The sequence below is a fragment of the Parasteatoda tepidariorum genome, chromosome 9, assembly GCF_043381705.1.
Source record: "Parasteatoda tepidariorum isolate YZ-2023 chromosome 9, CAS_Ptep_4.0, whole genome shotgun sequence".
In the NCBI taxonomy this organism is placed as follows: domain Eukaryota; kingdom Metazoa; phylum Arthropoda; class Arachnida; order Araneae; family Theridiidae; genus Parasteatoda; species Parasteatoda tepidariorum.
In genome coordinates this window covers 84,525,114-84,547,493 of record NC_092212.1, presented here as the reverse complement: position 1 = coordinate 84,547,493, position 22,380 = coordinate 84,525,114, and the positions used below count along the sequence as shown (strand labels likewise).

Here is a 22,380-nt window from a genome sequence, read left to right as displayed (position 1 = left end):
ATTGGCGCTTCTGGCTTTGCCTTATATCAGACATGGCTTTAGGTTATGAGAAAGCTTATTTTGGAACGAATTTTTCTCCTTTTACGCCTTTTGAAGCCTTAACGCCAATCCTACTCATCTCGCCAATTAATGTCCTTGCAAATCACCAAATAGAGTTCGTGATTTCAATGATAATGGATTTTCTCTTTTGATAAAAAGTAAAAATGCTCATAAGAGTGTTTTTAATTTTAAACGGAAGGTTAGTTACAATAAATACATTGTGTAGTAAACTTTTAAAAAATATCTGTTTCTGGTTTATAGTCATATTAGTGCTTTGGAGCTGGGCACCTGGGCCGGGAAGTGACCTCTATCTCATCTGTTGTTTTCAAGTTTGTTTTAACACTGTGAGGTCAGCTGTCCGTGTGATTGCTGGATGAGTGTTTCTGATTTATAAGTGTTTAATTGTGTAGTAAATTTCTAAAAAACATCTGTTTCTGGTTTATAGTTATAGTTGTGTTTTTGAACTGGGCACCTGGGCCGAGAAGCTGCCTCTATCCCATCCTTTGTTTTAACACTGTGAGGTCAGCTGCCCGTGTGGTTGCTGGATAAGTGTTTCTGTTTTATAAGTGTTTAATTGAATATGTATAAAAGAGTAATTACTTTCACACTGGTATTTACATCATAGCTGCCAACTTGTTTGTCTGATTTATAAGTCTGATACTAATAAAGATTTGTTTTCTAAGTCTTGACCACAGAAACAAAACTTTTTTGCATAAAATTATTTTTTCCTCTTCTTTTATATGATTAAAAAATGATAACGATTACCCAAACACAATCATAATCTTTATTAATCAACTTTGTTAAACTGAGATATTAAATCATAATGTTTCAAAACCGCTTATATTTAAAAAAAATCTATTTCAAAAATCAAAGCTGTTATACAATAGGTTTCAAGTATTGTTTAATTTGTTCATTCTGTAGGTAATCTAATTATATACTGTTACACGCATACAAACAGGCTGCTTTTTAAAGATGCCTTATAAGTTTTTTTTCAAGATGAAGAACAGAGTACTCAAATTAGAGAAGGGCATCACAAAGATATGTTTCACGATTCTGGCGGGTTTCGAACCTGCTAAATCTCCACGCTACCGAGAGTTTGGCGGATCGGCGATTAGTCAGAGAAGCACTATCATTGAATTAGCTGTGTGCATTCTTATACATATGTTTAATTTCTTTACATATAGTACTGATCGCCCATGATGGCTCAGGTGATAGAGCGTTCGCCTTCCAGAGAGGTGACCGGGTTCGAATCCCAACTGTGGTTGGTTGATACGAGTTCCGCATCCGGCTCGCCGCAGTGCTGACGTGAAATATCCTCAGTGGTAGATGGATTATGGATTAGAGTTCTTTTACCGTCAGGATAACCATGGAGGTTTTCGTGATTTTCCCCTCCATGCAACGCAAATGAGGGTTAGTCCCATTAAAAAGTCCTCCACGGAGGCAAATGTCTCCCAATACTTGATCCAGGAGTTCCCTTGTCTTCTGGATTGGGTTCAAAATTACAAGGCTACGGAGTTGAACATTAGTAGTCGTAAACCCGAAAATTGGGTCGGCTGTTCAACGACGGTTATAAAATAAAATATAGTACTGATCAAATTTATTTAAAATTGTGAGAGCTAGAAGTGGATTAAGCGAGTAAGTAATACTTTCGTATCTGCTCCAATCAAAGGTAAGAAGAAAAAGTGCGATTCGAGCAGTTTTATAATATATTTGTTTGACGGCGTGATTCGTTGTTTTATTTTGACGTTGACTTTCTGAGCTTATACGGAAACGACCCAAAAACGTCAATATGGAAATTAATTTTTTTTTTTTAAGTTAATGGTTGGAAACCATTTTTTTAATGTCTCGGATGTTTTTTTTAAAAATTTCTCTAATGTTTTGTCTTATACAGATATGTAAAAATTATCTGTTAAATTCCATCTTAACTATTTTCATTGAAGTAAAGATGTTTCACTCAAATCGTCAGCTTTATAAAAGTGTAATATGTTTTAAAAATGTGTAAAAGATTTGTTAACACCCACGAAGGGATAGTTAACGAACCTATATTTTATTTTATTTTATAACCGTCGTTGAACAGCCGACTCGATTTTTTGGGTTTACGACTACTAATGTTCAACGTCGTAGTCTTGTAATTTTGAACCTAACCCAGAAGACAAGGGAACTCCTAGATCAAGTATTGGGAGAAGTTTGCCTTCGTGGAGAACTTTTTGATGGAACTAACCCGCATTTGCGTTAGATGGAGAGGAAAACCTCTCACGGTTAGCCTGACAGCATAGGAATTTTAACCCACGATCCGTCAACTACTGAGGATATTTTATGTCAGCACTGTAGTCGATACAATCCGGATGCGGAATTTGTATCAACCAGCAATCTCTGGGGTTCGAACCCTGTTTACCTCATTGGAATGCGAACTCTTATCCCTCAACGAACTTATATTGTAATTATTGTGTAAGCATTTTCTTGGTTTGATTTTCCTTTAACTTCATTAGAAGACATGCTAAATTTCAATGAAAATGTACAGTGTGCAAAACAAAAAACGAACCACCCTGAATAACTTTTGATCTAATGATCAGATCTTCCCGTTCCAGGACTCTATCTTAATTTTTCGAGGGTGTGACCTCAAATATGTTAATCAATTAATCACGTACTTTCTCTGAATAAAAATGCAATTTTTTCGATTGATTCGGATTTCTTGCCCTTAAATTATCGAAGGTAGCCGCTATCGAGGTACAAAATAGACTTACAGTGGAATCTGTGCAAATTGATCTCATTAAAAAGTGATAACTCAAATTTGCAATTCAAAATTTTCAAATTTTTTTATTTTTTTAAGAAAAAAAAATCATTGTGTTCAGGGTTATCAACCCAATTTATGATAAAAAAAACATCATTAGAAGCTCAGAAAAGTCTCCCAATAGTCTCTTTTTCCTGGAAATAGTTGCTTTATTAATCTTTTCAGGCGAAAAAAAAGTTGCCATAGTTGCCCCAGGTTGAAAATAGTTGCATATAGTCACATTTTAGTCACCTGTAGCAACCCTGGATTGCTAGATCAAAAGTTATTAAGGGTGGAACGTTTATTTTACTTTATTTTATTTTTGTACACTGTACAATGCATTCATCTGAAAACGTTCTACCTTGAATAACGCTTTAATTAGTATTTTTTTTTTTTTTTTACATTGCTTAAAATTCAATTTTGTTTCGGAGAGAATATTTAAAAGACCCTAATCTTTAGTTGGAAATTCTTCACCGAAGAAGAAAAATAAATAAAAAGTTCAATTTGTTTTGGTGGGATATAAAATTTTTATTCAATTTTTTAAATTTTTTTTTCTAGTAGGATATACGGTTTGATTGAGAAACGAAAAACTACCAACAACGAATACCAGCTGCTCTAAAAAGTGCCAAATATGATTTATCGACTCACCCTTTTCTTTATAATCCTCGCATGGAATCTCACAGCTGCCCACAAGATGACATTCGACAAAGGTGTGATGACCTTGGTAATGACTGTCTCACCACGGTTAGTCCCTTCCGCGACCACCAGGCCGTAGTCACATATCTCAAGCTGTTGAGTCAGAGCCAAAGGATGGATACTACGATGACTCTCGCCTCTTCGACGGGCACCAGTATACAAGTCCAGCAACGGCCTCTGCAGGGACACTATTCCTTTGAGTGGTTGCCTCTTCTTCCGGACAAAGGACACAGATCCCAGGTACTTGACCTGGAATCTGGCCGTCAAATCCAAATCAAAGGACATTTCACTTGAAAATGAATCGGCAGTCCTTGGATTCGGTGTCTGTTAGATTCAAGTTAAAAGGCATTTTTAATTGAATTGCCAATCCTTGGTTTTTATTGAGGTAAAGTGCCATTGCACTAAGGACATCATGCCAGGTTCGAAAGTACTTCAGCTGGTTAGTAATAATCTCAAGTTCCGAACGTCCACAGTCGGTGCATCTTGGTTTCGGTGGTGAATCACATTGACCTGCTTTGTTTACTTTGTATGTAATAAAATGATTTCATTTTAATAATTATTTTTTGAATTCAGCTGTAATGTATTCGTAGAATCAAGATCAACCTGAAAAAAAATACAGTAGCATATTAATGAGTGCAAAATATTATCAAGACTTGAGAATTTTATTAACAAATCAAAATGATGCATTGTGGGATTTTTAGACTCCGACGGCAGTCAACATTCCGTACGTTCGCGTAAATGTGTTCCACACGTACGCGCAAGCTCTGTAGAGAACCGAGATTGTTCTAATATCAATTGTTTCAGCAGGACATACGTAAATAAAAATGTGGAAGTGCCAACTGAAACTGCCAATTGTCTCCTATAGATAAAGAAGAGGTTAGCCTGATTGGTAGGACGCTGGGCCTATGTCTGTCTACAGAGCTTGCGCGGAACGTGTTGTTTCGCGTGTTGATACGAACAATAACGGAACCGATATTGTTACGCTTATCAGGCGAAAGTGCGACATTCAACGTGCAAGTACAAAATCTCACTAATGAAAAGAGATTTAGCACTTTCACAAAGCATGCCGCACGTTCAAATACATATGTTCTACATAAGCTCTGTAAAAGACATGATATATAGTCGGACCTCTATTTAACGACGTCTCTAAATCNTTAGTTATTCTTTCACAATCCAGTCATTTTGACTGCTTTTGGGCAATATAGGTATATACTAAGTTTCAGTCTTTCTAGTGTTAAAAGTTAAGTGGCTGAGAAATTCAATTTAAGGTTATTTTCCCCATAAAATGGGTTAACAAGTTTGAAATATTCTGAATTATTTGGGGAAATAGAGTAAGTGAATCTCAAAGAAAAGTTCATTAAATAGAAAATTTACTTCTCTATTTAAAAGATATTTTACTAAGAAATTTCCAAAATATTCTTGGTTCCTCAGCAAAATAAATAAAATAAAAACGCAAAATAGAAAAATTTGCAAAATGGAAGTTCGTTGAACAGAAGTCCGGCTGTAGTTCTTTGAGTACCAAATCTCTCTGGGATAGCTGATATAGTTCTTTGTAGCAACTATTCTGTATAGGACATTTGTACGTTAAAAGTGCCAAATCTCTCGAATAGAGATATAATCACTTTCAAGTAGCATTTGGCACTTTCGCGGACATATGTTCGGTGCAATCTTAGCAGAGAACTGAGATTGTTCTGTAGCAACTACAATGGAGCAATCGTTGATAAGAGTGCGGGATTCAACAAGAAAGAGCCAAATCTCACTATTATCATTTCAGATTTTTTTATATTCTTCTTTTTGAGGAATTTTTTTAATTTAATTTTAGTTCGTTTGTGAAAAAGTATATTTCAATTTTTGCTAAAACGTAGCGCGTAGTTGCTAGATACTCAACTTACCGCAATCTTTTTTTCCTGGATAAAACGCAAATAATAAAAAGAACAAAAACAAATTCAACTACTTTATCGCATTCTGGTGAGAACAGTTTAGAAGCAATAAAGGTTTTCGTTTGTCATTTTAAAATGAATAAAAAAAAATGTCTGATTCTCGTATGAGCACTGCGCGAAGAAAAATAAATTAAATAAGAATAGAACGAATAAAATGTCTGGAGAATCATGATATTTTTCATGAGGAGAAACATAATATTTTGAGCACGAGAAAATGTTCATGATTTAAATTGGAGTGAAAACCTGTTATCGTTACACGTAAATTGATTACCAAATTTTAATTTTTTTATAGGACGCTGTGTTTATTGGTTTAATAATTATCTTTGTATACATACTAATGAGACTAAAAATAAAAATTCTGGAGATGATTATCTTAATATTAATTAAAGTAAATGAAGAATTCGAACAATTAATTTGAAAAAATGAATTTTATGAGCTACATTATTTATAAAAAAAAAATACATTGTATGAATTAAAAGCAGTGATCGCAGAGTCTTTCTAAAAATGAAATAGTGTAGGAGAATTAAGAAATTTTTCACCTATAATAGGAATAAACGAAATTTTTTAACTACTTCGGCATATTAATAGTTTAAGTAATATTATTGAGTTTTCAAATTAAAATTTAATAAATTTAAGTGAAAAATAAAAATTTTGCATTTTGCAAACCTTAAAATTAAATTAAAATTCTGTTTGTTTGTATAAAATAAACTGACTATAACCATCAGTTTCTAATTGTTTATAGAACACTGCGAATACAGATTAAAAGGAATAAGATAAAATTAAAAAAATATATTATCTGTGCTGAATTTGAGCACTAAATTCATTTCAAAACTGAATGCTTGGTCTACATTGTTGTTCGTTTTTGTAAATTTTAGAAGTAAATCCTTTCTTTTTTTCTCCTTTTTCCAGATAAATTTGGATTGCGTTTAAGTTCCTCCATATTCATTGAGGTTATTGGGTAGAATTTTTAGCTTTATATTCATAAAAGATTTCGACTCATATTCTCAAGTTTGATTTAAATTAATTATGTATTGAGAAAATTATATGGTGTAGCACAACAATTTCATGCTTCAGAGCATGGAAACGACCGCTTTCGCTTTTCACTCCCATAAGAAGAAGAATATAATCAACCTAAATCGCCCTTTCTTCAAACTATTTGTGATGCGATTTTCAGCTAATTCTCCGAAATGTTATAAATATAACCATAACAACCTCAATTTTATACTTGCAATTTGAATTGTAAATTTAGAAATTGGATTACTTCAATTTTCTCTATAATGATTAGCCGTCATTTTTTCCGATCGAATTTTTCTTAACTGTTTTTAAAATAGAAAAAAAAATGATATAAAACTACGTTTGCATTTTTACTGTCTCATGTTCTTTTTTGAGTAATTTTTTGGGGAAAAAAATTGTTAGCTCAATTATTTAATTTTTTTTTAAATTTTAGAGATGCCAACTGCTACGCTTTCTTCAAACGTTTCAATAAATTGGTAGTGAATTAATCAGTAAAACTTGTTGAATACGGATAATTAAGTTTACTTTTTACCGTCCCGCAGTTGAATGATCGTTAAGACACAGTTCCCAGCAGATCATCGAAGACAAGCATCCCCGGCTGCGGTCAGTGTGAGGTTGGGTGACCACTTGAATCAGTCTGTGTAGGGACCGAGGGTGTGCGGTATATTGTCCTCGTTAAACTGTTCTACCGTAAAGTGCTCGATTTCGCGTGCAGGTCGCCAAACTACCAAAGTGGGGGTGCCATCCCCTCTGCAGAGGATCAAAATTTAGATGGCATGTCTCCGGATCATCCTCAGGGATGTTTCCCAAACTGTCGCCAATAGCCCATGGTGCAGTTCCAGTGCGACGTAAATGAACTACAACAGCAACAACAACAGCTTGCTTTTTACGAGCGTGACTACGTAATAATTGCACAAAAGTTGCATTTTATATGATACCTTGAATATTTGATACATAGTGATTGAAAAACTACTTAAAATGAAAAATATTAAATTAAAAATAAATCTCATTACAATTAAAAATATTTTTTAACAAAGCGGAGCTGGCAACTCTGAAATTTATTAAGGTGAAGCTATCATTTTAAGTATGTTAAGTTTAGTTCGTGGACGTTTCGATAATTCGTATCAAAATGATTTTCACGAACTTTGCAATTACGGAACTAACATCAGTTTTCATTATTCTGATCACTTACTATTCGTTGTTGCGAAATATTTTATTCAATACTTATCATGTCCTTGCACTATTTCTTAAAGTGGTAGTAACATAAGAAAATATCAGCTTAGCTTAAGCTCCAATTTTCTACCACTTTTTACAAAACAGTAGGGGAGAGTGGGGTAAATTGTAACAGGGTACGATTGTAACAGAGCAAAAATTTCGAGTGTCGGGTTCTAGATTTGATTCCTAGGTGGCGCACAAGGTGTATTTAATAAATCTACATGTACACACCTGCTGGCAACCATTTTTATGTACTTTTGAAAGAGTTACATAACAAAAGATATTTTCACGCTACGTAAGTGCTTTTTTTGGTATTAGAATATTATATTATAGCAAAGTAATTTTATTTAAACAAATAAAAATTATTAACCGAATATGTAAGTGAACACCTTAATTAACATTTCAATAAAAAAAATTAGTTTTGTTAATTAACTAGCATTGTTTTTAACAAATGAAGCTGAAATGGCGTCATGGGGACGTTTGTAACAATAAGTAAAGGGGCGATTGTAACAGCTGAAAATAAATAATCTTATGTTTACAAACCATTACTTAACTCTTTAAGAACCACCAATAGTTTCCTATATCATTCATATTATGTTGCATGTGCATTATTTTATTTGTTCCCTTTCACAGCATAAATTAAAATTTTTAACCCCTTAAAGTTAAAAGCCCTTTAGGTCTCTGCTCATAATTATTTTTACTATTTTTCCTCCTAAAATATCACTACTATTTTGATCAATAAAAAAATATATCACAACTATGATAATATATATACTAATTGACTATGTTTTAGTTGAATTTATGAACTGTTACAATTGACCCCGTAAGTGGGGACAATTGTAACAACTGCACGACTGTCAAAAATTGTTAATAACTAATATAATAACATTTAAAATAAGGTATATATTTATTTTCTAGTAGAGGATAGTCTACTTTATTCGTCTGTCAATTAATACTAATAATATATTGGATTTTTTGTTAGTTAAAAATAGTTAAGTAAAAAATGTTACAATTGACCCCACTCTCCCCTACTGAAAAAAAAGGAGTGGCACAAATGTAACGTCAATGCGAAATGAATGAAATAAGAGGATTCTATTTTGCTTTGATATTCTGACCCATTTCGTTACTTCTAAATGTATAACCATTATTTTCATGTACACACCAAATGCAACCTGTGAACATCATCATCATCAATGGCTCAACAGCCCAGGGTGGGCCTTGGCTTTTTCAAAAGTTTTTTCTGGGCCAACCTTTTTCCTGGTAGCGTTTTCCAGTTTTTAATTAATTGTTCAATTTAAGACTAAAGGGTCTTTTTCTAGGCCATCTATCCGTCTCAAATTCGGCCTGCTAACTGGTCTGGCATTGAAAACTCCTTTTGCGGAACGGTTTTCATCCATTCTGATAACGTGGTCTGCCCATTTTGTTCTTTGTCGTTCAATGAAGATAATAATGTCAGGTTCATTATATGAGTGATAAAACTCTACGTTTGTTCTTTTAAGCCACACCATTTTTTTTAAACTTTTTTTTTTTAAAAATTGCACCAAAAATTCCTCTCAAGACCTTTCTCTCAAAGGTACCCAACCTAACCTAAACTGTGAAGATTGTCAGACTGATTACTTAGAATGATAGAAATGAAATTCCGACAGTTAGTAAGGCTATCTTTTCTGTTATGAACGCACCCAGGCCAAACCACGAGAAAGACCCCCCACACCATTATGCTCCCACCACTATAACAACCCGGATGTCCGAATACTTTTGGCCAGATAGTGTAGATGACAACGCACATTTTTGTAAAAAAATATTTTGAACTTTATAAACTAATGTAACTCGTTAAAATATCCCGTCATGAGGTGATGTATTAACAAAATTAAAAAATATAGCGCAAACTCGCTAGCTGGTGCGAAAGCGCTGTTAAAAAGCACAGTTGAAACAACTCTGTATAATAAATTAGCCATGTAAAAAATCAGCGAAAAAAAGCATCAGCTAAAAAGCACCATTTAAACAATTTGTATGAATTCAACAACCCATTTGATTCTGGGCATTGAATTAAAAGTTGAAAAAAAGTATTGATTTGAATGCAATTAGATATATATTTAAAACTGATTAATAAAAAAGGATTAATTTCAATTTAGTGGAAAGGAACTTTTATTAGTTTATATATTTTTCAATCGTAAATTTCCTAAAATAGTTTTATCACAAATAATGCATCATTTTACAATAATGTGTCTGTAGGGGAAAATATTAATGTTAATGATAAATACAATTCATTTTATGCAATTTTGAATGAAAGAATGCATTTAAAAATTATGATTTGTGTATGATTATTATATCATAATATAATGAGTGTAATTATTGGAATTTAGAAAATTTTTATAAACGCTAAATAAACCTAATAAATTTTTTTTTCAATAAATTTAACTTATTCTTTGTAAATTTAATTCATTTTTCAAATAAAATTACAATCCCATTCAAATAAATATTTAGTTGTATTAAATTCGGGTTCAAAGCCCCAAATTCATACAATTGTTAAAAAAGTTCTTTTTTCGACTGTTTTATTACAGTTTTTTCTTTGTGCTTTTTAAAAGCTTATTTATTTTGGTGCTCTCTTTTCCGTTTACCAAACGCGTAACAAATACCGTTAACCTCACTAGTTTTCGATTGTCGGGACAAACGTTCTTCAAAAAACGTCACATTTATCAGCGACGCTATAACGTAACATCGAACGTTATCAGACGTCAAAAAATTTTATATTATAATAGAATAAGTGTAATTATTGGAATTTAGAAAATTTTTATAACAGCTTAAATAAACCTAATCAATTCTTTTTTTTAACAAATTTAAATTATTCTTTGTAAATGAATTCATTTTTTAAATAATATAAAATTCTATTCGAATAAATATTTAGCTATATTTATTGAGTTCGTGTTCAGCTCACCAAATTCATACAATTGTTAAAGTCATGCTTTTTTTCAGCTTTTCTATAGTTTTTTCTTTGTGCTTTCTTAGAAATTTATTTATTTTGGTGCTCTCTTCTATGTTTACCAACTGCCGTAACGGATGCCGTTTTGCGTTAACCTCACTAGTTCTCGATTGTCGGGATAAATGTTCTTCAAAAAACGTCAAATTTTTCAGCGACGCTGTTACGTAGCGTCAAACGTTATCAGACGTCAAGAAATTTTATATTATAATAGAATAAGTGTAATTATTGGAATTTGGAAATTTTTTATAACGGCTTAAATAAACCTAATCAATTCTTTTTTTCAACAAATTTAAATTATTCTTTGTAAACTAATTCATTTTTTAAATAATATAAAATTCTATTCGAATAAATATTTAGCTATATTTATTGAGTACGTGTTCAGCTCACCAAATTCATACAATTGTTAAAGTCATGCTTTTTTTCAACTTTTCTATAGTTTTTTCTTTGTGCTTTCTTAGAAATTTATTTATTTTGATGCTCTCTTCTATGTTTACCAACTGCCGTAACGGATGCCGTTTTGCGTTAACCTCATTAGTTTTCGATTGTCGGGATAAATGTTCTTCAAAAAACGTCACATTTATCAGCGCCGCTATAACGTAGCATCGAACGTTATCAGACATCAAGAAATTTTATATTATAATAAAATAAGTGTAATTATTGGAATTTAGAAAATTTTTATAACGGCTTAAATAAACCTAATCAATTCTTTTTTTTCAACAAATTTAAATTATTCTTTGTAAATGAATTCATTTTTTAAATAATATAAAATTCCATTAGAATAAATATTTAGCTATATTTATTGAGTTCGTGTTCAGCTCACCAAATTCATACAATTGTTAAAGTCATGCTTTTTTTCAGCTTTTCAACAGTTTTTTCTTTGTGCATTTTTAGAAATTTATTTATTTTGGTGCTCTCTTCTATGTTTCTCAACTGCCGTAACTTCCGTTAACCTCACTAGTTTTCGATTGTAAGGACAAATTTTCTTCAGAAAGCGTCAAATTTTTCTGCGACGCTATAACGTAGCATCGAACGCTATCAGACGTCAAGAAGAAAGAAAAAACATTCAACTCGTGGTTTCAAATAAAGGGATCTTATTAAACGTCAGGAATAAAATTAATCGAAAAATATTACCGAGTTTTCGGAGAATATTACACTTAACATGCGCGTAGGTGTGAAGTTGTGAGGTTTAACAACCTTGTCTTACAGTAAAACCAAAGCCTGAAGGTAATAAACAAGAAAAATGCGTGGGGGGTGCCTCAAATTGGATAGCATAAGCATAAATAAGCGTTTTCTTAATGACATCCACATTTGAGCCAGTTTTACCCTTTTGCATTATAAGAAATTTATTTCCCGAAGAAGATTAAAATCAGAGAAAATTTTTTTTTCTATGAATAAAAAGAAAGGGACAAATATAACTGCGTTCGTATTTTCTGCATTCTTCTGATTTACTAATTGAATAATTTGAGTGTAGAATAGACTCGTTAAAAAGCAAGAAAAAAATTAATGCAAAAAATATGAAGAAAAACTGTTAGAGAAAAGACATTTTGTAACAAAAATAATGTAGAACAATTTCTTTTAAATAGGATAAGGAGAAGATTAAAATCAGAGAAAGTAAAATTTCTATGAACAAAAAAAAAAAAAGGGAAAATATAACTCGTCGTATTTTCTGCATTCTTCTGATTTAGTATTTGAGTAAGTTGAGTGTAGAATAGACTCGTTAAAAAGCAAGAAAAAAATTAATGCAAAAAATATGAAGAAAAACTGTTAGAGAAAAGACATTTTGTAACAAAAATAATGCTGAATAATTTTCTTTAAATAGGATAAGGAGAAGATTGAAATCAGAGAAAGTAAAATTTCTATGAATAAAAAAAAAGGCAAAATATAACTCGTCGTATTTTCTGCATTCTTCTGATTTACTATTTGAGTAAGTTGAGTGTAGAATAGACTCGTTAAAAAGCAAGAAAAAAATTAATGCAAAAAATATGAAGAAAAACTGTTAGAGAAAAGACATTTTGTAACGAAAATAATGTTGAATAATTTCCTTTAAATAGGATAAGGAGAAGATTAAAATCAGAGAAAGTAAAATTTCTATGAATAAAAAAAAAGGGAAAATATAACTCGTCGTATTTTCTGCATTCTTCTGATTTACTATTTGAGTAAGTTGAGTGTAGAATAGACTCGTTAAAAAGCAAGAAAAAAATTAATGCAAAAAATATGAAGAAAAACTGTTAGAGAAAAGACATTTTGTAACAAAAATAATGTAGAACAATTTCTTTTTAATAGGATAAGGATATTTTTCTGTTTAAAGGGTACTTTTTTATTTAACCTTTGGCGTATTCTATTTAAAGTTTTTGAATAACAAGATATTTTTATATCTATATATTTTAATGCAAATTTAGAAACTTATTTGATAATAAATGCCAAAAATTGGCGAAAATTAGCTGTAAAACATAAAAATAATAATTTAATTCACTAATCCATTGTCTATTCCGTAGATATTATGTCTAGAAAACATTCATGCAAAATTTCATGTAATTTAATTTCTAAGTTTTTTAAAATATAGAATTCTAAAATTTTTAAAAATATTTCTCTTAGAATGAAGGAAAATAAGCAAAAGGTTTCATATAATTTTAACTAAAATATTTTAAAATATTTCTTTTAGAATGAGGAAAAATAAGTAAAAAATTTCATGTAATTTTAACTAAAATATTTTAAAATATTTCTTTTAGAATGAGGGGAAATATGCAAAAACTTTCATGTAATTTTAACTAAAATATTTTAAAATATTTCTTTTAGAATGAGGGACTATTTAAAAAATAACTACTTATAATTCAGTAACTTCAAATATTGTATTCTCTTTTTCTCTCAATCGATTAGGGATTTTGAATGTAGTTTGTTTCTCATTTATTGATCAAAAACTTCGGACATCTTATTGTTAATTTTGAAACATAATTTAATTTCGAAAAACGTGTTGTATTCAGCTATCGATAAATATCTAATCAAGGTTTTAAACATAGTTTACATTTTTTTAAAAAGTAGATAAAAGGAAAATGAAATTAAGTCAAAAATTTGATTAAAACTGCGTATTGATGAGCAGCATACGTTTAAAAATTTCAGATATAAAATATTAGTTATCAAATTTTGAGTAAAAATGTTTCCAATTTAAATACATTGAAGCTTAGGAAAACTTTCAATAACTCTGAAGGCATGGTTATCGAGGTAAATCATAATAAAAATAAACTGAACTCAGTGGCGCGACAGCCCATAGAGGGCCAAGGCCTACTGTGCCCATCTCAGTTTTCTTGACCTTGGGCTCTGGGGGGCAGGAGCAGTTGTACCGGTCAGGTGGTCAGCCGAAGGCAGAACTCCCAGTGTTTAGTTCCCAAGCATGCTTGGTACTCATTTATCGACCCACTGAAGGGATGAAAGGCTGAGTCAATCTTGCCTGGCCCGAGGATCGAACCAGGGACCTTGCACGACAGAGCGAAGCGCTACCGCTCAGCCACCAGGCGTATAATAAAAATACTAAGACCAGAAATAGCATATTTTAAACACATTTTAGTAAGCACGCATTTTGAGCAGTTTTCATTTTTGTAAAAATGCATTTTGAACTAGGTCCTAAACTAGTCAGTACTGTGTCATTTCTTAAGAAAGAATTTTGACCCGAGTCCATTTCTATAAACACGCATTTTGACCTGTGGTCAGAATAAAAAGATTCGATGATCTTCAATATACCTGATCTTCAATGTTGTTATGAACTTGAAACCTCTTTTTATGCTTTATCAAACACACAAATAAGTCGTTTTTAAAGCCATCATTGTTAAAACGTTAATATTTTTGCTATATCGTGCGAAATATAGTGCAGTTTAGTATACCGATTTCTTAGTTATTATTTTTTTTAAAGAGGTTAATGACGGGACAAACTGAATTGATAAGCTACTTTAATTTCTTTTTACTTTAAATATGAATGAAACAGTTTTATTTTCCTTCATTATATACAAAAATGTTGCAGGCGTAGAAAATTTTTTTTCTTCTTCTTATGCTTAAAATATTAAATGATGAGTGAAGAGCAGGACAAACGTAAATAACTATAATAGGGCTTAAATAAGCCGTGGTGGCTCAAGGAATAGAGCATTCGCATTTCATTAAGGTGAACCGGGTTTAAATCCCAGCGATGGCTTCTGGATTGGACGAATTCCGCACCCGGCTCGCACCGACCTCAGTACTGAATTAAAATATCCTCAGTGGTAGACGGTTCATGGGTTAGAGTACCCTTGCCATCAGAATAATCGTGGGATGTTTTCCTGTCCATGTACGCAAATGCAGGTTAGTTCCATCGAAATGTCCTCCACGGAGGCAAATGTCTCCCAATACTTGATCCAGGAGTTCACTTCTCTTCTGCATTGGGTTCAAAAATACAAGACTACGGATTTGAACATTGGAAGTCGTAAACTGAAAATTCGGTCGGCTATTTAACGACGGTTATAAAATAGATTAAAATGTTACTGTGGATTGTGCTGTTATTTATTAGAAATAAACTGTACTCCGTTGCAAGTTAAGAAAAGACCACTGCTGTATTGAACTTAAGTAATCATATCCGCGACTTTTCTTTTCTTTTCAAATTATAAAAATATGCTTTCAAAGCAATATAAAAGCTTTTAAAAAGTTAAACACTTCAGACAACGTGCGCTATCTTTTACGATATATCTAATATATATAATTCTCTTACGCGGCTCCCAATTTTTGGCTGTATTTCTTTTCAGCCGGTGGCAACGTATGCTTTGTTTTGTTTACGTTACTATTTCTATTACACGGCGAATCGACCAATGATTGCCGCTAAAAATGTCGCATGCCAAATCTAGTTGAGGTGACTCAACATATAGCGCTTTTAAAAACGGAGACTGTAATAACGAGAGAGCATCAGCTGCGGCAATCTCATACTATTAAGGTAGTCAGAAGTGAATAGTCTTTGTCGATATATCTCTATTTTAGTATTTTGTCGAAAGCGCTTTTTTTCGCGAATTTATATATTACGAATTTATTTGACGATTTTTGATTTATATTACGAATTATACTATAGCACATTTCTAATAGGTTTAACGAATTACATGTCATTTATTTGAATTCAAATTTATTTTAGTGACTTAGTATTTACTAAAAAGATGTAATTTTTTTTTAAAAAAAAGTTTTTATATGGAATTCAATCATTGTTTTGAATTCTTAGAATTTTGTGCAGTTGCAATGTACCTAAGTTAGTAGCGAGAGAAGCGAGCTTGACTTGCGAAGCAAACCATATAAGATTGCGTAGCAATTTTCGGGGGTTGGCGAGCGTTAGTGAGCAGGGGGCGCAGCCCACTAGTATAATAGAATTATTTAAAAAACGTTAGCGAATTCATATCGACCAGCGATGGCTGGGAGATATGAATTCCGCATCCGGCTTGCACCGACTACACATGACGTAAAATACCCTCAGTGGTAGACGGATTATGGGTTACAGTTCCCTCGACGTAAGACTAACCGTGGGAGGTTTTCGTGGTTTCCCCCTCCAAGTAACGTAAATGCGGGTTAGTTCCTTCAAAAAGTCTTCCACAAAAGCAAATTTCCCCCAATACTTGATCCCCTTACCTTCAGGATTGAATTCAAAATGACAAGGCTACTGAGTTGAAGATTAGTAGTCGTTAGTGCCCAAAAATTGGTTCGACTGTTTGACGACGGTTATAAAATAAATAAATAAAATGATTCTGACCACTCGTCTCCCGATGAGATGATCAAGGTGTCTGATCGATATGAATGTGTCCCTGTACGCACCAACTGCAGTACTGATGAAAATAGCCTCATTAGTAGACGGTTAAAATTCAGAGAGTTCTCTAACGGCTGGTACAGAAAAATCGGTCTTCTACTACGCTGCAAAAGTCGTCAAAATAATTACGATGTCTTAATTGAAACTTTAAAGCCATATAAGGATGCCACGATTGACTAAAAATGTAAAAAGTGGTAAAAACTCAATTCATTTTGTTTATTTATAATCTCTTTATTCAATCGCAACTATCACTCTGTGATTTACATTTCAAATTATTCATATTTAAATCAAAAAAGTTCTTAGCGTCCACTTTCCACGGTAAACTAAATAAAATATGCTAGTAATTGTTGCTAATTTCAATCCCTTTAAATAAAACTTAGAAATCTATCTGCCACCACTTTTTGCATTTTTATTCAGCCGTTTGTGTGCAATCATTTCCATGGTGACTGTTACAAAGTACGTTATATATGGGAACATCGGGTGGCAGAGGTAAATAAAATGATACTATACTTTTTGCAAAATATTTTGTAAAGACAATCAGAATTTTGGTTACTTTAACCAACATTTCAAAAGCCTCTCGGTGAAAAAAGTGGAAGAAAGTGACCTTTTATATGAATTTTTCAATCATTCACAAGTTATGGCATGGAAAATATGCTACCACCAGAAATTTTTTCTCCGCAAAACGTACAAAATTAGCCACCTTGAAAAGGGTGACAATTTTTTAAAAGAGTGAAAAAGGGAGTGACGAGAAATGTGACACCACACATATTTATTAAAGTAAAAACATTTAAAATTGGCAGATTAAATAATTTTGTATTGTTTTTATTATTTTTTTTATTAAAACATGCAATCATTATTATAGTTATGCTTACAAATGTCATTAAAACAAAATAACTAAAATTTAAATTTAAAAAAGAAAATTTAAATATGATTTATTAATATGCGCTTGCGTCGCATGAATATCGTTTTTTATAATTTAGGGTGTCATGAGACAAGGGTTTGGGTATAGCAAAGTGTGACACTTCGTTACAAAGGGGAAGCGAAGATTAAAAATTTTGAAAAAAATTGTGACATCATTTCTGAACAACTGCTATTAATTTTTTTTNTGACTTAGTATTTACTAAAAAGATGTAATTTTTTTTAAAAAAAAAGTTTTTATATGGAATTCAATCATTGTTTTGAATTCTTAGAATTTTGTGCAGTTGCAATGTACCTAAGTTAGTAGCGAGAGAAGCGAGCTTGACTTGCGAAGCAAACCATATAAGATTGCGTAGCAATTTTCGGGGGTTGGCGAGCGTTAGCGAGCAGGGGCGCAGCCCACTACTATAATAGAATTATTTAAAAAAAACGTTAGTGAATTCATATCGACCAGCGATGGCTGGTAGATATTAATTCCGCATCCGGCTTGCATCGACTACACATGACGTAAAATACCCTCAATACAAGACGGATCATGGGTTAGAGTTCCCTCGTCGTCAGACTAACCGTGGGAGGTTTTCGTGGTTTTCCCTTCCATGTAACGTAAATGCGGGTTAGTTCCTTCAAAAAGTCTTCCATAAAAGCAAATTTCCCCCAATACTTGATCCCCTTGCCTTCAGGATTGGATTCAAAATTACAAGGCTACGGAGTTCAAGATTAATAATCGTTAGCCCCAAAAATTGGGTCGGCTGTTTGACAACGGCTAAAAAATAAATAAATAAAATGATTCTGACCACTCGTCTCCTGATGAGATGATCAAGGTTTGAATCATAACGATGTCTGATAGATATGAATCCCTCCCTGTACGCACCAACCGCAGTACTGATGAAAATAGCCTCAGTAGTAGACGGTTAAAATTCAAAGAGTTCTCTAACGGCTAGTACAGAAAAATCGGTCTTCTGCTGGGCTGCTAAAGTCATCAAACCAATGACGACGATGCCTTAATTGAAACTTTAAAGCCATACAAGGATGCCACGGGTGACTAAAAATGTAAAAAGTGGTAAACTCAATTCATTTTGTTTATTTATAATCTCTTTATTCAATCGCAATTATCACTCTGTGATTTATATTTCAAATTATTCATATTTAAATCAAAAAAGTTCTTTGTGTCCACTTTCCACGGTAAACTAAATAAAATATGCTAGTAAAAGTTGCTAATTTTAATCCTTTTAAATAAAACTTTGAAATTTATCTGCCACCACTTTTTGCATTTTTATTCAGCCGTTTGTGGCAACCATTTCCATGGTGACTGTTACAAAGTACGTTATGTATTGGAACATCGGGTGGCGGAGGTAAATAAAATGATACTACACTTTTTGCAAAATATTTTGTATAGACAATCAGAATTTTGGTTACTTTAACCAACATTTTAAAAGCCTCACGGCGAAAGAAGTGGAAGAAACTGACCTTTTATATGAATTTTTCAATCATTCACAAGTTATGGCATGGAAAATATGCTACCACCAGAAATTTTTTCTCCGCAAAACGTACAAAATTAGCCACCTTGAAAAGGGTGACAATTTTTTAAAAGAGTGAAGTGGGGAGTGACGAAAAAATCACATCACACATTTTATTAAATTAAAAACATTTAAAATTGGCGGATAAAACCTTTTTGTATTGTTTTTAATTTTTTTTATCAAAACATACAATCATTATTATTGTTATGCTTACAAATATCATTAAAACAAACAGTTAAAAGTTTCAAAAGGAAATTTAAATATGATCTATTAATGAGTTTGTGTCGTATGAATATCGTTTTTGTAATTTAGCGTGACATGAGACAAGGGTTTGGGTATAGTAAAGTGTGACACTTTGTCACAAAGAAGATGCGAAGATTGAAAATTTTGAAAAAAATTGTGACATAATTTCTGAGCAACTGCCATTTTTTTTTTTTTTTTTTTTTTTTTTTTGTTTTTTTTTTTTNTTTTTTTTTTTCATTTTTAAAACATGAAAGATGTTTGAATTCTTCTTAATATTTCAGGAAGAAAGAAAGGGACTTCCACAATTCAGGACTATTATTAAGCAAAAATTATAGGTAAAAAGGTTTCTATCTATAATTTATGTTTTCAAACTTGAGGTAGTTTATTTACGTTGAAAAAACGCTCGATTTCTAATAAAAAATTAAAGGAGTATTCAAGTAATTATATATTACTGTCACTGTGAATATTACTGTTTAAGAATTTTCTGTGACATTGTAGAATGAGCTACAAATCCGTCATTGATATTTCTTGGATAGTAGATTTTTAACCACATAAAATATCACTGAATTTTACGAAATTAGTAAAAAATTACGCGTCAATAAATTTTGGTAATATTTGTACTTTTTTTTGAAACTTAAAAAAATATTATTTAAAAATTCTCAGTGAAAAATTATGTTTAAAATTTAAAAACTCATCGCTGATAGTGCATTTCGGATGCAAAACTAATTTCAGTTTTTTATCAATGTGAATTCAATATTTTTCAATCAATATGAATTTAATATTTTTCAATCAATATGAATACAATATTTTTCAATCAATATGAATTCAATATTTTTCAATCAAAATGAATTCAATTTTGCATCAATATTTTTTATCAATATAAAGTTTATGCTCCAAAAACTTTTATTGCACTCGTATTTTTTTAATTCGAAATTTAAAATATACTGTTCAAAAATATATAATTGATACCATTGATAATTTAATCTCAAAATTTACAATTCCCCGAATCATAATTGATATTTTCCGATTAAAAATTTTTAATTCGTATAAAATTATTCTAACATTTCTCTATAATCAAAAATTTAAATCATTACTTACCTAAAAAAAATTATGGGTGTATGTTATCCTTACTCGCATAACTTCCCTTATCCTTTAGATATATCCAATTGGCACAAAAAGAAAGAGAAAAATTAAAATTGATAAAATTCACACACTGGTTGAAATCCTTAATTCTGTTCAATTCGATTACTACGCACATCCAAACACGCCTAAAATAAACAAAACTTTCCTTCGCAGAACGTTCTTTCTCTAGTGTTTAAAGAGTTCTATTCCCGTATCGTCCGGTTCGGGCTGAATTGTTTCGAAAGTGAAGAAAGTCAGCAGACGACATCCCTCAAACGAGAGAGAAAGCTATTGCCCTACTTCCCAAATACGGTTTGGAGCTGCTATTGCTATTACCTTTCTTGGCCTATATCGTTCTAACACCTTCCCCCTTCTCCCCCNAAACATAAAATTTTTCATAATGTAATAATAGGCGTAGCTTCCGTTTTGGTTTTTATGTAGGATATCGTTTGGTTTTATGAAGTTAGAACAACAAAACACTACTCTCGCAGCGCTTTTATCCCACTCTCGTGATTTGCGTTACGTCTTTTAAACCTAATGAGAAATATAGATCATCCAAAATCAATAAATAAAAACATTTCCGCATTACTGATTAAATTAACTGATTTTTATCTTAACAATAACCCTTACACAATTTCCATAATACTAACTTTTATTTTTTCCAATTATTTCCAAAAATATTGATCCAAACAACATGAGGTTACAAGAGATTACCAGAAAAATCAATGTGTGTTTGCAAAGGATAAACGACATGAAAATAAGCAAGGGACTATGATGCAAAGATAATGTCAAGTACTTGACTCGACACATGATGTAAGGTAAATGGTACTGGAAATTTATGGTACTTTGAATCCTAATAATGGTACTTTGAATAATGATTATAGGACATTCTACGATCTAATCCTAAAATGGCACACAGATCTTAGCGAAGAGGATAACTTTACATTTTAGTCTCTTGTTTACTCAAGAGAGATGACCTGTAAGACCAACATAACACTCCAAATTTATGACTCATTGCAAAATATAAACGAAATGGAGATGAAAATAGGAAGATAATGTCAAGTACTTAAGTATAATAATCATTATAAATATAAAAATGAAATGTATGTAAAAGTGACTGCATTTTTTACGTTAACTAAATAAGTAGGTAAGTACTTTATTTACGTCGCACTAGAGCTGCACAATGGGCTATTGGCGGCGGTCTGGGAAACATACCTAAAGATGATCCGAAAACAAGCCATCACAATTTTGATCCTCTGCAGAGGGGATGGCTTTCCTGCTTTGGTAGTCTAACGACCTGCACTTGAAGTCGAGCACTTTACGGTAGAACAGTTTAACGAGGGCAGATACCGTTCACCATCGGTCCCTATGCAGGCTCATCAAAGTGGCAACCCACCCGCTTACTGATCGCAGCCATTGATGCTTGATTCCGGTGTTCTACTGGGAACCGTGTCTTTACTTTGGCCATGGTCTTTACATTCAGTCCACTGCGGAACTTGACTAAATAATCTGTCCTTTTAAAAAGGACGCTGGGTACAAAAGCGTTAATAGAGTTACAAAGTTACTTCAACTTCATCAGAGAACTAATAATTTAAAAAAAAAACACAATATAAAAGAAGTGACAAACTACTAAAAGTAACTTATTTTAGGAAAGGAGTAAACTATCCCTAACTGTTACTATTTAGTAACAGGTAATTACTAATTGTTAAACATATGCACTGTTGTGTGCTCATAAAAATGTACGGTGGTGCAAAAGCAAAGGCAGATGGATAATGAATTTGAATCTTGATGAAAGATGAGCATTGAGTTAGGACTACGTAGTTATAAAATACAATGTGGTGATACAAAGTGATAAATTATATTAAATCCTTGGCGTTTTATATGCCCTTTTGAATCATTTTTACGTAGTCGTGTGAGAAACATATCTTTAAATCAAATTTGCAAGTCAAAGAATCACACACACTCAACTACCATTAGAAGAAATTTTTCTAAATAGCGTAGAAATTTGGTAGCCCTGCAAACAGCACAAGTAAGTAAAATAAGTCATAAATACTCATCCAGGACAACGTAGGGATTCGAACCTGTTACCTCCACGATAATGAGAGCTCAGCAAATCGTGAACGGAA

General features: G+C 32.0%; 1 protein-coding gene across 1 annotated transcript in view; it reads right to left on the bottom strand.

Annotated features, from left to right (window-relative positions):
• LOC107448529 (uncharacterized) overlaps positions 1-20,628 on the bottom strand; it is a 54,824-nt gene extending 34,196 nt beyond the window's left edge. The window contains exons 1-2 of the mRNA XM_043048852.2: positions 20,231-20,628; positions 3,458-4,108 (exon numbers count right to left, since the gene is read on the bottom strand). Coding sequence (XP_042904786.1) covers positions 3,458-3,790 — 333 coding nt within the window. The 5' untranslated portion in view covers positions 3,791-4,108; positions 20,231-20,628. The remainder of the gene's footprint in view (positions 1-3,457; positions 4,109-20,230) is intronic.
• Between the last annotated feature and the right edge of the window lie 1,752 nt (positions 20,629-22,380).